This window comes from Urtica dioica, chromosome 4 (assembly GCF_054948205.1).
Source record: "Urtica dioica subsp. dioica isolate 48M chromosome 4, U.dioica_male_clone48M_v1_H2, whole genome shotgun sequence".
Classification (NCBI taxonomy): Eukaryota; Viridiplantae; Streptophyta; class Magnoliopsida; order Rosales; family Urticaceae; genus Urtica; species Urtica dioica.
The window spans coordinates 1,812,382-1,827,652 of record NC_142759.1 but is presented as its reverse complement, the minus strand read 5'-3'; the positions used below and the strand labels follow the sequence as shown (position 1 = coordinate 1,827,652).

Below are 15,271 nucleotides of genomic sequence, written 5' to 3'. Positions count from 1 at the left end.
TGGTAATTCATATTATCAATTTTTTTTCTATATTACATGCATAAAGAAAATTATAACGTCTCTTATTTGGTTAGTGTGTAAAATTGTTTGCTGGAAAAATGCTATAAAGAAGGTTTTGCTGATTCAATCAATCGAAAAATTAAAAGCCAGACTCGCAGTTAGGAGGAAAATTAATTTTAACAATTCATATAAATAAGTGAAAAAACCGACACCATCCCACGGACCAAAAACCGCCTCTAGATTTCAAGGACGAGCTTCTTTTTCAAGAGAAAGCTCTGTGGTGTGGAGTACACAGAAAGTATACATTAACGGTCACAAAATTTACAAGCCTAAAATTATGTACAACAACAGCAAAAGACACATGAAGAGATACTACATCGGTATGAAAACCGCTACACTGTAGAGCTACCGCTTGCAAGCCCTGGATGCCAAGTCATCAAAATCTGAGAGAGAAAAATCTGAAATTAGGACTGATTTTGGGTCAGCGCATTGGATTCGTGTCCATTTAAGGCAACTAAATTTGAGAATAAAATCTTAAAATGACCTAAATATTTTATTTAAAAATTCTCAAGCGGATCCTAGCCCAGACGGTGCGAGATATGTTCTTTCATGGGTTAATCCTAACATAGCTCTAACACAACCGACTGACGCGCGAAATAGTTAAAGCCAATAATAACTTTTGTTATTTAGGACTTCATAAACTAAATAGTGAATAATCAAATATCCAGCAATTCTTGAAAAAACCATGATCTTAGAAAAATATAGTAAAAAATAATCGAATTTCTTTAAATATTTAATCAAATGCACCCAATCACGGGTAAAATATGATTATATATTTGACTTGGATTTAAAATTTTAATCACGTTTATTTTTTTTTATAACCGTGGTGTCCGGGTTAAACCCGACTAATATCCACGAGGCCCTGGCATTATCGACCGGGAGACTAACCCAGTGGCCCCAATTGTTGCGTCCAAGGGGGATCGAACCGGGGATGTGCAATTTTAATCATTTTATTATATTATAATCTGTCATACATTTCAATTTCGAGTTTACCGAAATTTGACCTAAACCTGATATTTCATAATGGTTCGAATTGGGGTCGGCAGGATTTTAACCATCACCTAATTTTTGTAACCAAAACCCACTATTTTTCGAGATGATTTTGTGTTGGACATAATCAGCCCCATCTGAAACCGTAAAATCTCATGAACAAGAGAGAAAAGTAAGTACTTGATAGAAAAATTACCAAATACGCAGTCCTGATTTAAAAGCCTTCATTGCCGCTCTGGCAAAGATTTGTGCGGCTTCAGCTTCGGCCTCGGCTGCTTCGGCCTCCCTTTCGGCCTCCTCCGCGGCTGCCATGGCGGCTTCCGCCTCGGCCACAGCCTGTGCAGCAGCCGCGGCCGCCTCGTGGGCGGTCATGCTCCCCATCTTCGTGAGATCTTTGTTGACCCGGGATTCGGTCAACACGTTGACCTCGCTCCCCTTTTGAGCCCCGTTGTTCAAGGGCAACATGGAAATGTTTCTTCTCTTTTCCGGGCCTTTTGAACCAGGCGGAATCTTGTATCTGTGCTTTAGCTGTTGAGATTTTTTCTTTTAATTAAAAAAATATCGTGTATCACAGAATCGGAATACCCAGAAAGAGAGTATTTACCTTAAGCAATTTTCCGTTTGCCGCCATGTACTTCAGTTTAGAAGACAACAGTCTTTTGAGGTCTGGTGGTGTCCAGTATTGCTCCTGTATAAAATTGAGCTTGTTACTATAATTAAATAAATGAGCACGAGTCAAGGCACACATAATCCCCCAATTTTTTTTAATATTAAAATAACTTTAGTAATCTGAGATATGTATCATCATACATGACCATTGCCATTCGCTAAGGGATTAAATTTGCCCTAAAAAAGAAAAAAAACTAAATCAGTTTGGGAATTATTAAAAAAAAATTAGAAGATAAAGTTGAGCGTTATTTCTCAGGAAAGATGATAAACTTCAGTTTTTTTTTAAAATAAGAATCTGATTCCTAAAATATTATGATTACAAGACTTTGTTTTTATAGAGAGTGACTTATAACATGCATAACCGATGTGATAGAGTCGCACCTCTATGTATGAAGAAATGGCTGCCTTGTCGGAACCCCTCGGATCCCTCAAATTTGCAATAGCCTGTAAGATAAGCTTGTCTAACCTACAAACAACAACAAAAAAAGAGGCCTTAAACAGAGCTGCCAAGCAAAAAGTGAACCATAACCGAGACAACATTCTTCAATACGATACAATATGTCAATAGGGACAGTTCTCAACTTATCAAAGGTATTCGCTCGGCTAAATCAATATTCCAAACGACATAACTGAAGGATTTTGATGCCGGTAAAGAAAGGATACTTTACACCACACATTGGCCTGTTTAATTGCAAATGAGTATTGCATATGAAGGCAGATGAAATAAGAACTAACTCGCCTACCTTACATTTGATTCTTTAGGATTGATATTTCTCTTTGTTTCATCAGTAGTATGATCAACAGGCTTAGGATCATTAACAGGCTTAGCACCATCGACAATCTCTTCGTCGTTCTGAACTAAGGTGCTCACTGGCAACTGATCACTTTCGGGATTAGGATTCGGTTTATAATTCCAAAGCGCGAGCTTAGCCTTTTGCCTAGACCCCCATATCGCAGTTACATTTATATTCCTCCATTTATCCTGTCCCAGACTCAAAAATCATTTTAGAGAAAATAAACGAAGAGAGAAAAAAAAACCTTGATAAACACATATTTTCATATATTATTTAAACCAAACACTAGTAATCTTTACATTGTTATTACCATTCTGCCACTCTTTGATCACTCTGTAAATTCGTAGTTAACATCTTGTCTATTCAAATTGAATGATATTTGTTAGATGATCTTAAAATGTTATTTTTTTAGTACTCACTTTATTTGTTTTTTCCTTACCCTTTTTAAGCTTATGTAGTGAGTTTTATGTTCCCCAAGCAACGTCCTTTCTAACATGATATTGATTTTCGGATGATTTATTTGCTAGCATCAGTCTTGTAGCACAAATCAAGATACAAAAGAAAAAACACTAGCGAGCCGATGTAAAATGCTTCTAGTCTTATACCTTGAGATCGACATTTGAACGCAAACACAAGACAGAACTGAACTCGGCGTCCGTGAGAATCGTACGCCATTTTCCGGCGCCGTGTTTTACGACTCCGGCTTTTAGGGCTGCTTCTTCTTCCGCCGTCCATTTTTGTTTCGGAGCACCCATCAACAGACTTCCAGAGTCCTATCACACACAAAAAACACATTCCAAAGAGTCAAACACTACTTTTCCTAAAATCAGATATAATTGACCACATTTCACACAAAGGCGTGATCTCAGTAGATTCAGTGATCAGCCTAACCCAAACACACGAAATATGAGAACAGACATAGCAGTGGACTCAACAGTCTCTTCTTTCTACGATTGAGGCCATGGAAATTTCGATTTAAATTCTCCGAAGATAGAAATTAGGATTTAACAGTGGACTGGCAATCTCATCCTTCTGCGATTTAGCCCATGGAGATTTCGATTTAAATCATCGTGAAGAAAGAAATTAGGATTTTAAAAAACCTTGAACATGAAAACCACGTCATGCACATGTATATTTGCGACTCAAATCAGCTCAGAGTTTGGAAATCCCATCGACGTAGCTGGATTCTGATTTCTCGACCGTTTCGGATCCAAACACAAAAGAGAGAAGAGCGAAAATACACACACAATATTCAGCGTTGATACGAAACCAAAGAAAAAGGGACAATCATTTCACATCGTTCGTTCGTATCAGAAACAACGCCAAATTCCGAGCCGAAAATAATCACCGCTAAGAAAGAAAGAAAAAAAAAAAGCGACAAAAAGAGGATTCGATTTTCGCGATCACTATCAGCAATGGCGCGAAAATTGTTCGCATTGTGTTAAAGTGGTCGAATTACCTCCGGAGTTTTTGCTGCTGAGCAAAATTTACGAGGGAAACAAAACAACAAAGAGAAGAGTTTTATGAAAACAACCATGAATGAGTATTATGTACCTGATTGAAGAAAATTACTGAGAAAACGAGAAGATTCGGAGTTCCAGTGATTTTCACATTCAGGTATTTAGAATCATCCAAGTTTTTCTTTTTCTTTATAATGCTTCTGAGCAAAAGGGAAAACGAAGGAGAGAGAGAGAGATTATTTTTTTCTATTTTTCTATTCCAAGAGAAAGAGAGTTTGGAAATTATTTCTGCCACTCTTTTTTCTTCTTTTACTGCTCCTATATTTTAAAAATTATAGAAAAACCCTCAAACTCTGTTGATTTTATGTCTTCACAGATTGGCCCCTCAACAGTCTATGAACTACAAAATCACCATCACCACCACCATTTTGTCTAGACACTAGATGACAAAATAAAGTGAATATATTTTACATCAAAAGTATTTTGTCTCTTCCAATTATTAAAGTTCGTCATGAGTAGAGACATATCTCGTACTAACGGTGATATATAATATTACAGTAAAAAAAAAAAAAAAGTTTATATGTAATTAGGGAGCTGAGCTAACTTATGTAAAGCATTATAATTTTAAAAAAATAAATAAATTTGTTTATAGTCGTAATATACGACAATTCAGAATTTCTTAAAATAAGTTGCGAAGAAAAGCAAATTCAACAAAGATCAGGCACTTTCTTTAAAAAAAAAAAGAGAAGGAAATAGACCATAAAATAAAGAGAAATTTTATGTTTGGGTCTCAAAAGTAGAGAAATACCAAAGCTAGACCTCATAGTTGCAAAATATCTAAAATTGAGTTTTTGACCCAAAAATCGGACAAAAATGTTATTTAAGGTAAGCCTATTTTTTCCAATTTCACTTTCTCCCTCATGTCCACTTAAAATGATTTTTTTTTCGGATTTAGGATTCCGATGCTCAACATGACAAAAAGGGTAAGATTTTCTTCTGTTATTACGTGTTTGAATTGTTATAGGATAGTTTTAATATTGATTAGAGTATTTATTAGATGATTTGGATCGGTTTTGAAAAAGTTAAGAAATTGAATTTGATATATTTTTTCTTATGATTTGAAATAAAATCTGATGAAATTCATAGCTTTTTTGCGATTAAATATGATGATTTACGATGAAGTTCAAAGATTTAAGATGATTTAAGATTATTTCGGATGAAATTCAAAATTTAAGATGATTTTCGATGATTTCAGATGATTTCCGATGAAATTTAAATATTTAAAAGAGAGAAATGAACCGAAAGGACATTTTTGTTTGATTTTGGGTCAAAAATCTATATTTAATTATTTTGTAACTATAGGGTTTTACTCTTGATATTTCTCCAATTTTGAAGCCCATAAAATAAAATCTCTCTAAAATAAACGACATGCCGTTTTTGGGATGTTCCGCGGAATAAAACAAAACAATTAACTCGAACTCAGATCGATTGATTTGGGTTACACACGTACGACAGACGATGGCTTCCTCTTCTCTCCGACGCGTCTGCAGCAACGGCGTTTCTCTCCGATCGGCGTCGTTTATTGGGTCCAGACTCTTCTCCGCCGACGCTTTGGAGGTCATCAAGCCCGGCGAGATCGGAATCGTCTCCGGAATCCCACAAGAACACCTCCGTCGCCAGGTGAAAAGAAAAAAAAATCAATTCCCCTAATTTTCGCGACGAAAAATATGACTTCGAATTTTAGATTTTTAAATATGCAGAGATATTTTGTTTTGATTTAATTGGTAATCTCAGGTTGTGATTTACTCACCTGCGAGGACTGCGAGTCAACAAGGATCGGGGAAGGTTGGGCGATGGAAAATCAATTTCATGTCTACTCAAAAGTATGTTTTTATTTGCATATTCTTAAAACTTTTTTTTTTTTTTTTTTATGTTTCCTTTTTTTGCATTGGCGCTGAATTTGAGTGTTAAAAATCATTTGATTTTCTAGATAACACATTATTCAATCAAGCTTTGATTTTACTTTATTTAGCAATACCATACCAAATTTCTGTATGATAATCTGCTCCATCCATAAGGAAGAAATTCGTTTTCACTTAGAAATTTACTAGTCTCGTCTTTTTTTTTGGATTTCTTAATTCTCAACCCTAGCTTTTGTGACCATGATCAATAGCAGCTGATTTCGGACTCTGGGGTTTTACAGGTGGGAGAATCCATTGATGGGTTGGACCTCAACTGGTGATCCGTACGCCAACGTTGGCGATGCTGCGCTTAGTTTCGATTGCGAAGAATCCGCTAAGGATTTCGCAAAAAGACATGGTTGGGACTATGTGGTATGTTTGTCTTGCTATAAAAAAATTATTCATTCATGCTTTCTAATCTGTGAGCTATTTTTTTTTTCAAATTAGAAGTGAAACTCATCGTGTTCTATCTCTGTGTTTATTTGTAAGCCTTGACTTTGTGAAGTGATTTTTGGGATATTACTGAAACATCCTGAACTCTTTTGCAGGTTAAGAAGCACCACACTCCACTATTGAAGGTTAGATATGTTATTCCATCTACGTTTTTATGTGGCTTTTGTTTTCCTGATTTATATCTCTTAAGTAATCGCCTTAATAAGGAACGGGACAAAGAGGTTGATCCAACAACTTTAGGGCATTCTAAGTCTAAACCTCCATCAAATTTTTAGTTTATGACTGTCTATGTTTCTAAAATACGCTTAGTCTTCTCATTAATCTTTGGCTATTCTTGGGTACCGGTGGTCATTTTTTCTTCGAATTTATGTCCTTGAAGAATTATTTTAGTACTTGAAGAGAGAAGAGAAAAATTGGTCTAAGAGTATGGATTTTCTTGTCCCTCGTAGCAGTGGGATTAAATACTTTTGAATTTGAACTTCTAGTATGATTATTTTGAAGGACCTTGAGAACTAGAGTGACAATATGAATTTATCAATGATCTGTATAAACTTTTCCAGTATTTAGTTTTAGGATTCTGTACTGTAGTGTGTGATATATATATATATATATATATATATATGTCTAAGCTGTTTATGACCTTTACTGTTTCTCTCAGGTGAAGGCATATGCAGACAACTTTAAGTGGAAGGGCCATCCACCGGCGGCTGAAGCTTAAGTTCTAATTATTTTTTTTTTATTTGCTGGTTTTGTTTTTGGGTTTGTGTTATTGCTCAACAACCTTGTTATCTTCTTTGTAGCACACATTTTATCTTGGTTCCGAAATCAACAATGTCAAATGAAACTGTTCTCTCTCTCAGTATAATAAATCAACCTGTTCTTGAAGGGCATACTTTTGGCATCGTTATCAATGAATCAAATCGGGTTGAGTCGCGACTTCTTTAGTATTTGTAAATGTGTACTCGGTGAATGAATAAACCAACACTCGCTTGATATCTGGTTTTCTATTTTGCTATTTTTACCAATAATCACTTTTGTGGCTGGATTTCACAAGATGCATGGGCAAAAGACAGTCCTTGGTAGAAGATCCGGATATGGAAGAAAAAATATTTAAATTAAACAATCCACTCTATGCAATAGGCTTGTTGTGTTGTGCCCAAAATAGATGTATATCTGCATGATAAGCAGTAGTAAACTAAATTAAGAGAAAAATAACATTAAGGCACCTCCAAAATTTTAAAACTATTCTACACAAGACCCCCTCAAAAATTCCTATTACTAGTGATTCCGCTGGTATCGGGTATTAGCTTCTTTATGTAGTACTTGGATCTCCGGGACAGATTGATTTTATGTCTCCGTTCCACCGGTATTGACTCGATCGAACATTCCGAGAACCCTCGTTTCACAAACCTGTTGTGACACAAAAAGGAACACTTTAAGTTTCAACAACAACAAAAATTAGAATAATCATAAGTAATGAGAATGTCAAGGGCATACCAATCTGCCGTTCGTGTGGTGAGCAAGAACAGGTTTTCCAAACCAAGAGATGAGGCCTTCTTTTCAATGAAATCTGCAGAAAAATGAATCTTTAGCGCCGAATTGTCCATGAACTATTTTGTGTGTAATGTTTGGTCCGTAAAATAATGGTCCTCAAACTATTGAATTAGTAGCATTTAGTCATTTTCATTCAAAAAGAAAGACAAACTCTACAATGTAGTGTTGAATAAACCTGAACCGAAGTGTTTAATTATTTTTTACCAAATAGTAACAAATAAAAATAGACATGGATAGTGGAAATAATCTAATGTAGTCAAGCATGGCTAAGCCCTTTTGTTATAAAAACCAAAAATAAATTGGGATACGCCATTTTGTAATCAACGTTTCAAATCATATAAATTGATATTGTACCAGCCTATTAGGAGCCTGCAAGATTGTAGAAACAGCCACAAAAAAATAACAATAATAATAAATAAATAAAAAGTGTGTTCTGCTATCTTTAAACTAGATGCTTGAAAGAAAGGACTAACCGAGTAATTTATCGCCCTGCCCTTTCGCTTGACATTCAGGGTCAACGGCAATGGCAGCGATCTCTCCACATTTATCCTCCACAAAAGGAAAGAGTGCGGCGCAAGCAATAATCTGACCTTCTCTTTCCACCACAACAAAGGAATCCAAAGATTCAAGTAGCTGATAAAACAGAACAAGATACAATTCCTAAAAATTATTCGCAGGTTCAGTTTTTCCATTTTTTGTTTTCTCAAGTGAAGAACAACAAACCTGTTCATCGGTTCTGCGAACCAACACTCCAGATGCTTCCAGAGGTTGTAAAATCTTTCTTAGTCCAGCGAGATCGGTCACCTCAGCCATCCGCGTTCCTTCATAAAGGTCACTGCACCGGACCAGACATTTTACGATACCGACGCTAAATTAATTAAATTGTCGTCCAAATTTTTATCTCCCCCCAGATTTTCTATTCAAAGCACAAGCTAAATTGCATACTGACAACAAATTTAACTATTGAAAACGTAGTTCAGAATTCGAGAGGTCAACGAATTCTCCGATTACACTACTATACAACTAAAGAAAATACACATAACTAAATTAAAATAATTACTAATTTACCCTTCTGGGTCTAACACGTACCTTGCCACCATTGTCCCCATTCCATCTCGTGTGAACAACTCCAACAACAATACGCCGTCTATTGTGCCATCTAACAAATGAACTCTCTGAACACCACCCTGGAATGAAAACAAAGTACCAATTCGCAAAATGATTGATGCTCAATGATAATAATCATAATATTAATAATAACAGCAGTTAAATCCTACTATCATCATGTCATTGTAAACTGGTTTCCCAACACCCGAGAATAGAATTCAATAAGAATGCCACGCTAGGCATATGATAATCATCATGGCATTCTACCTTCTAATATTGCAAACCTATACCAAGTGGCATCCAAATTCAGAGCTAAAGTCCACATATCTAGTTACAGTCACAGTATAGCGATATGAATGGAAGCTACGGAAGTTTCCATTTTCTGGACAGAAAAAAAACAGTTTTAAGCGCTATTGTGCTTTTATTCGAAAGTTCCGTTCAAATTTGTAAAGATTGCTACCTTAACATTACGACCCAACATTTCTATTTTTCAAGAAATTTGCTGGAGCATACCAACAAACAAACACTGTAATTTGTTGATATACAAGCACTTTTGTCCAACTTATAGTTATAACATGGCTACCAAAATAACCAACTCAGTTTCTTATACTAGGGATGAAAGAGATTTGTGGTTAATGACTAAAAAAACGTGTCAAGAATAAGTAAGAACATTTAAAAAAAAAAAAAAAAAAAAAAAAAGGATATGAAGAATACATCATAATAGTAAAAGGCTCACCCGGCAAACAAAAGCCGCAGCAGCCAGTTCTGAAAGATAACCATTCTGTCGGCTTAGCCGCTCTTGACCTCCAATAGCAAAACCTTGTTCCCCGGAGGAAATTCCATTCCCATTTCCGAAACCAACACCATTTTGAAACATCGCATTGTACTGCCTTCCATTTTGTCGAGAAGCAACAGGAGGATAGTGTCCAACGTGAGAATGATCTTCTTGGTCAACAACTTTCACATAGCTCGCAGCTATCTCACTTTGCTTAGCTCGATTGCGAATCAAGTTATCCGCTTCTTCAAGAGTTAAGAAGCGAATGAGCCGTTCATTTTCATCCAGAATTGGACCGTCCATGATGCAAATAAGCTTGTCTGCTTCAACAGCTAATGCACAAGCTGTGGCAACTTCGTATGTGCTGCGATTTATTTAAAAAAAAAAAAAAAAAAAAGAAGAAGAAGTGCATCATCAAATAGTTGACACGAAACATTTAAATAAACTTCAAACGTATTATGCCTGGCTTTATAGAACTGGAAAAAGGTTAAAACAACAAATAATCCCAACTTGTATTCATGTCATGGAGAACAAAAACCATTTACTTCAAGTATAACCTAAATATAGTCCGACACTATTAATTATTAAACAACTTCTCATCTAAAAGTGAAAATTAGGGAGATTTTGCAAGTCAAAAAGGAATATTTTGCAGCTGCAAACCACTTATATGTGTGTGTGTGTGTGTGTGTGTGTGTGCGCGCGTGTGTGTGTGTGTGTGTGTGTGTGTGTGTGCGTGCGGGGGCGTCTGAATTTAAATAGTCCACATAAGAAGCATAATTTCACGAAATACCAACCAATTCAGGAAAAAGGACCAAAAAACTGATAATTGTCAAAGTTATAAGGTTCTAAGCCTACTTGCAATTCAAGACTTCTCCAGAGCTAGAATAGCCAAGGTTCTTTAATAAAACTATAGAACCGCCATTAAGCCTCTCACGTATTCGAGTCACATCCACTTTCTTAACTTCACCGGTTGCCCCATAATCAACACCTTCAACAACACCTTTTCTCTGCCCAGATAAGATATCAAAAGAAAAAAAAACATCAGGTATAAAACTATAAGAATTATAAAAAGACATTTAGAAGACATATTTATAGGAAAAAATACAATATAAAATCCCTCCTGTGTTTTACAACTCTCATACAAAAACCTCGAGTTTTGACTTATTGACACAATCATATCATGTGTTTTACACTCTATTGTAAAACAATTCCTTAGTTTTTGCGTTTGTAATTTAAAAACCCTTACGTTTACAATTTATTCTAAAAAGCAACCCTTAACCCTGAATTTGGTTGACTTCTATGCATAAATATATTTTAAACAAATAATTAGCAAACTAGCTAACTAAAACTAGAGAAATTTCTACTTAGCCAACGTTTTGTAAGTTTTAAGTAAATAGCCAACGTTCTGTAAAGTTTAGGTAAATAGCCAACATTTTGATAGGATTTTTCAGTCAATTTACGCGTATAAATACTTGGTCATGGCTATTTACCAAAAATTTACTAAAGATTGGCTAAATGGCAAACCAAAACTCTAAATAAGGTGTTTGCTTATTCTTTTGTGATTATCATGACGATGAGTATGACACGTGTTTGTCTATGTCTAATGTATAAGGTCTAAGATCGCTCTCAAAACTTTCAATATTGGTATTTCTTTTTCCTAGAGTTCGAAAAAAAAAAAAAAAAAAAAACCTTGCCTTGGCTGCAAGAAAGTTCCCGGTTGCAGCGCTGACACCGACGTCGTGTAAGCGACTGCTGTCTCCGTGGCGGCGGACATTACAAATGGCGGGTCCCGGTGAGAGCTTTGCCTCCAACTTCACGCAAATCCCACCGGCTGCGTCAATCGCGGCCTCTAGAGAATCCGGGTCTGTAATTCTGTATCGACCCTCGTACATTGGTCTACAACCTATAACAAGCTAAAACATATGATTTCATTACCCAAAAAAAAAGAAATTTTTTACGATTAGTTACAGAACCAAATTCACTAATTCAAGTAAAGGAATTTTGAGAATCAATTCCATGAATTCAAATTCCCTTACCTCTCTCAGCAAGAAGCTTGTCGATTTGCACATGCGTTCCAGGAACAAGAATGAACTTGATTCCCAGGTCATAAAGGAAAGCAATATCCTGAATTGAAATAAAATTCATCAACTTTGAACTTATTAAACAAACCACGACATAAAAAATAAAAATAAAAAAACGCTGAAAAGCTGTTTTATTTTTTACTAGTTGCAATGAATTTTCCCAGCAATCCAAACCAAAATTAGTCGAGAGAAAAACAAAATCATAGATCGTTGCCTTGAGAATGAAATCCAAGTGCTGGCTCGCAATGACCTCCGCAGAGATAATCACGACGAACGTGCTTCCCATGTGGGTCTTGAAGTACGGCTGGGCCTCTCGGAGCGACCGCACGAACAGCTTGTTCTCCGCCGAGTTGTAGCTCTCCTCGCCGGAGTCCAGCTCGGCGCCGCCGAACGCCTCGCGCCTCGCTGGAACCACCACTCCCCTCCCGGATTCTGCTACTGTAGCCGCCGATTCCCGGCGGCGGGGAAATCGATCGGAAAATTGGAAACAGTATCGACGTCGGAGGTCCGTCGGAGTGTTGAAATTTCGGTGGCGGACTCGTACAGGAAAGCGAGAGGTCGGAATTGAAGACGCCATTGCAAAACCGAGACTGTAAACCCTAGAATGCTACGTCTAGAAGCTCGAAGAAGAAGAAGAAAATGATGTGTGATAAATCTCTAACTCAATTATTTTAGAGACCTCGGAGAGAGAAAGAGAGAGAGATTTTAGGGCTCTCTGTCCGCGGCGGCGGAAGAGGATTGTGGGACCCACGGGAGCGCTTTACTCCGTTGATTACTAAATTGTTTAATCACATTAACAGTATCGTGAGTAAGACATATAGTTATTTTAATAATATATTTATTGTCAAATTGACAGTCTCAAATAGGGGTTGCGCAACTTTAGGATTTTTTTAGAAGTTAAATTTCCATATTTGCATAAAAAAAATAAGGATTTAAAAAAAAAAAAAAAACTCAAATGACTAATTTTAATGAATAATTTATGTGAAGATAGTGTATTGAAAAATAAATAAAGTGTATTTTGGTATATCGAAATTATATTTTATTTTTCTTTCAACTTGGGAGAATAATTTGTTGTGTATTTGACTATTTATTTCGTAAGGAGAGAGACAACATTAAATTTGATTATTTATATGGGAGGTGACATCTGCGAAAACTGAATCTCTCTCTCGTTTTCCAGGCGCCACATATTACTTTAGGAGGCAGTTTGTCAAGGGATGGTTATTTTATTAAGAGTTTTATTAATAACATTTGGGATTGAATCACACATGACATCACTCTAGTCCGGTCTCTTGTTTGGTTGTACGAAGAAAGAATGCCCGATTCAATAATTGTCACATAAAGAAGAAGAAGAAGAAGAAAAAATCAAATTCACTTATTGTTTCTTGTTCTTCAGAAAAGAAACCGTCGGCATAAATAATAATAATAATTGCCTATAGTATAGTATAGAGAAAAAGGTAAATAAATTGTCCATAAATTGCAATATTGACTCGTATTTCTACGAAGCAGTTGCCCAATACCAATTTTTCGAGATTAATTACACAAATTTTAAACTCATAAACGAGTGATTGTCTACATTTATTGTTCACATTTTTTTTTCTGATGTTTACACTTTCATTTATTTTATTTTTATCGTTTATAACTTAATTTAGAACAAGAGTTGTTTACATTTTTAACTTAAAAAAATGGTATTTTTTTTTAAGTTTTTCAAACTTTAAAGTACTTATTCTGTGAATGAGCATAATCAATTATTGTACCCGGAATATCCCCTTTTTTCTCCTTCTTTCACTTTAATTTGGTTATTAGCATTTTGTTCAAAAGCACATTCTTAATTATGGCTCGATCTATTATTAATAAATAGGGTTTAATTCGTTGTAGTACCTTGAGAATGGAATCCAAGCAAAGGCTGGCAATAATCTCGGCAGACAAAACGACAACAAAAGTTTGGCCGGTGAAGGCAAATCTGTACGGCTGAGCTTCTCTTAGAGCCTTAACAAAGCTCCTCTGATCACGCTCATCTTCCTCCAAAACGACACTGCGTTCCGACTCTTTCTCATCAACCACACACCAGCTTTTCCTTCCCTTTGACCAGCGTTGACCAGCTTCATAACCGATCTTCTTGTTTTCAACTTCTGAGTATCGCTTGTTCTGTATGGTAAAATGCTTTGAAGAAACCCCAGTATTTCCCAAGAATAATCTTAATCTTGAGCTACCCATATGAAAACAAAAGAAAAAGATATCCAAAAATAAATAAAATACTTTTTTGTGAAAAAAAAAAAAAAAAAGGAGAAGGGGAAAATCAACAATGGGCTATAGTGGGCGCTTTTGAAACACAGAATGTTGGCTCTCACTATACATGTTGAGAATAATTGATGTACAGTGATCGACTGTATGTGCGAGTGAAAACGACGTCAATCTATGTGTCGTTTACACCACAGCCACGCTACGGAACCAAAGGGCATTATTAAGGAGACGAAGAGAAAGGTGATGATGAGATAATTTTTTGTTTTGTTGTTTGTTTTGTAAGAAATAAGATAAATGACGTACGACTCGTTGAATAATTGTTGAACTAGAAATGAAGTGAGAAGTGAGTAATTAATATATATATATATATATATATATATATATATATATATATATATATATATATGTGTGTGACCAGGGTCGGCCCTGCTAAGGCGGGCAAGGCTTGTGCCTTGGACTCCCAATTGGGCTGGGCCCAAAAAAAATTATTTTATACTTTTTACCTATTTTTAAGAAAATTTACATTTTTTGCCCATTTTCTAAAAATTTATATTTTTTATCGTGAAAATTTAAATTTTATTAGTATTATAGTGCACCAAAATATTGAATCGCCCCGATGAGTTTGGACCGGCCCTGGTGTGTGTGTGTATATAATATAGATTGTGATCACATATTCACATGTATTTCGAATCTCTGGGTCCACGGAATTATGCTTCGTTGATTTATATTGAGTTTTATCTACATGAGCTAAACGTTTCACGTTCAATCCAAAATTAATTTTGAAATTTAAAATATCAGACGCTTTTGTTTGTCCACATTCTTCTCATAAGTCACATTCCACGACTAAACGCGATAGTAACGGTGTAATCCTTCAAGTGTTTCTCCCCAACTGAATAAGAACTACGGACTGAAAAAATGGTAACATATTTTAATTGGTTTTTATTGTTTTAGCTAATATATCACATAGAAGTTTGATATTTCAACAGCCATACAACACCGGCAAGGTTTCTGCTCCTTCCGAAATTTTGGTAGTTTCGTGAAGAGGTTGGGGAAACGTCGGTAAAAAAAATCGATAACGAGAATAATTTTATAGAAATGGTAGATGTCTTTTCTAAAATTTCATTTA

The 15,271-nt window shown here is 35.7% G+C and overlaps 3 protein-coding genes across 5 annotated transcripts; 1 reads left to right on the top strand and 2 right to left on the bottom strand.

Annotated features, from left to right (window-relative positions):
- Positions 1-101: 101 nt before the first annotated feature.
- On the bottom strand, positions 102-4,251 carry TRB2 (Homeodomain-like/winged-helix DNA-binding family protein). 2 transcript variants are annotated; one of them, XM_089613428.1, is made up of 8 exons: positions 4,068-4,251; positions 3,119-3,286; positions 2,463-2,701; positions 2,101-2,185; positions 1,861-1,896; positions 1,655-1,738; positions 1,247-1,578; positions 102-443 (listed from the first exon to the last, which is right to left on the bottom strand). In XM_089613428.1, coding segments are annotated over exons 2-8 (927 nt in total). In that variant the 5' UTR covers positions 3,269-3,286; positions 4,068-4,251; the 3' UTR covers positions 102-442. The 2 variants fall into 2 exon arrangements, with proteins under 2 accessions (XP_089469554.1, XP_089469553.1); XM_089613427.1 differs by lacking the exons at positions 102-443; positions 1,861-1,896 and having other exon boundaries at positions 1,243-1,578.
- A 1,178-nt stretch (positions 4,252-5,429) lies between these two features.
- Positions 5,430-7,323, top strand: FRO1 (NADH-ubiquinone oxidoreductase-like protein). Its single transcript, XM_089611542.1, has 5 exons — positions 5,430-5,653; positions 5,768-5,856; positions 6,177-6,306; positions 6,483-6,512; positions 7,046-7,323. The coding sequence occupies exons 1-5, from the start codon at positions 5,492-5,494 to the stop codon at positions 7,103-7,105; spliced, it is 471 nt and encodes a 156-aa protein (XP_089467668.1). The 5' UTR covers positions 5,430-5,491; the 3' UTR covers positions 7,106-7,323.
- A 173-nt stretch (positions 7,324-7,496) lies between these two features.
- Positions 7,497-14,227, bottom strand: LOC149399135 (putative amino-acid acetyltransferase NAGS2, chloroplastic). Of its 2 annotated transcripts, none has more exons than XM_089611541.1 (10): positions 13,783-14,227; positions 11,860-11,947; positions 11,518-11,726; positions 10,679-10,830; positions 9,785-10,187; positions 9,031-9,128; positions 8,665-8,776; positions 8,415-8,574; positions 7,885-7,957; positions 7,497-7,797 (listed from the first exon to the last, which is right to left on the bottom strand). In XM_089611541.1, exons 1-10 carry the CDS (start codon positions 14,116-14,118, stop codon positions 7,650-7,652), a joined length of 1,779 nt encoding a protein of 592 aa, XP_089467667.1. In that variant the 5' UTR covers positions 14,119-14,227; the 3' UTR covers positions 7,497-7,649. The 2 variants fall into 2 exon arrangements, with proteins under 2 accessions (XP_089467667.1, XP_089467666.1); XM_089611540.1 differs by lacking the exon at positions 13,783-14,227 and adding an exon at positions 12,119-12,673.
- Positions 14,228-15,271: the final 1,044 nt, after the last annotated feature.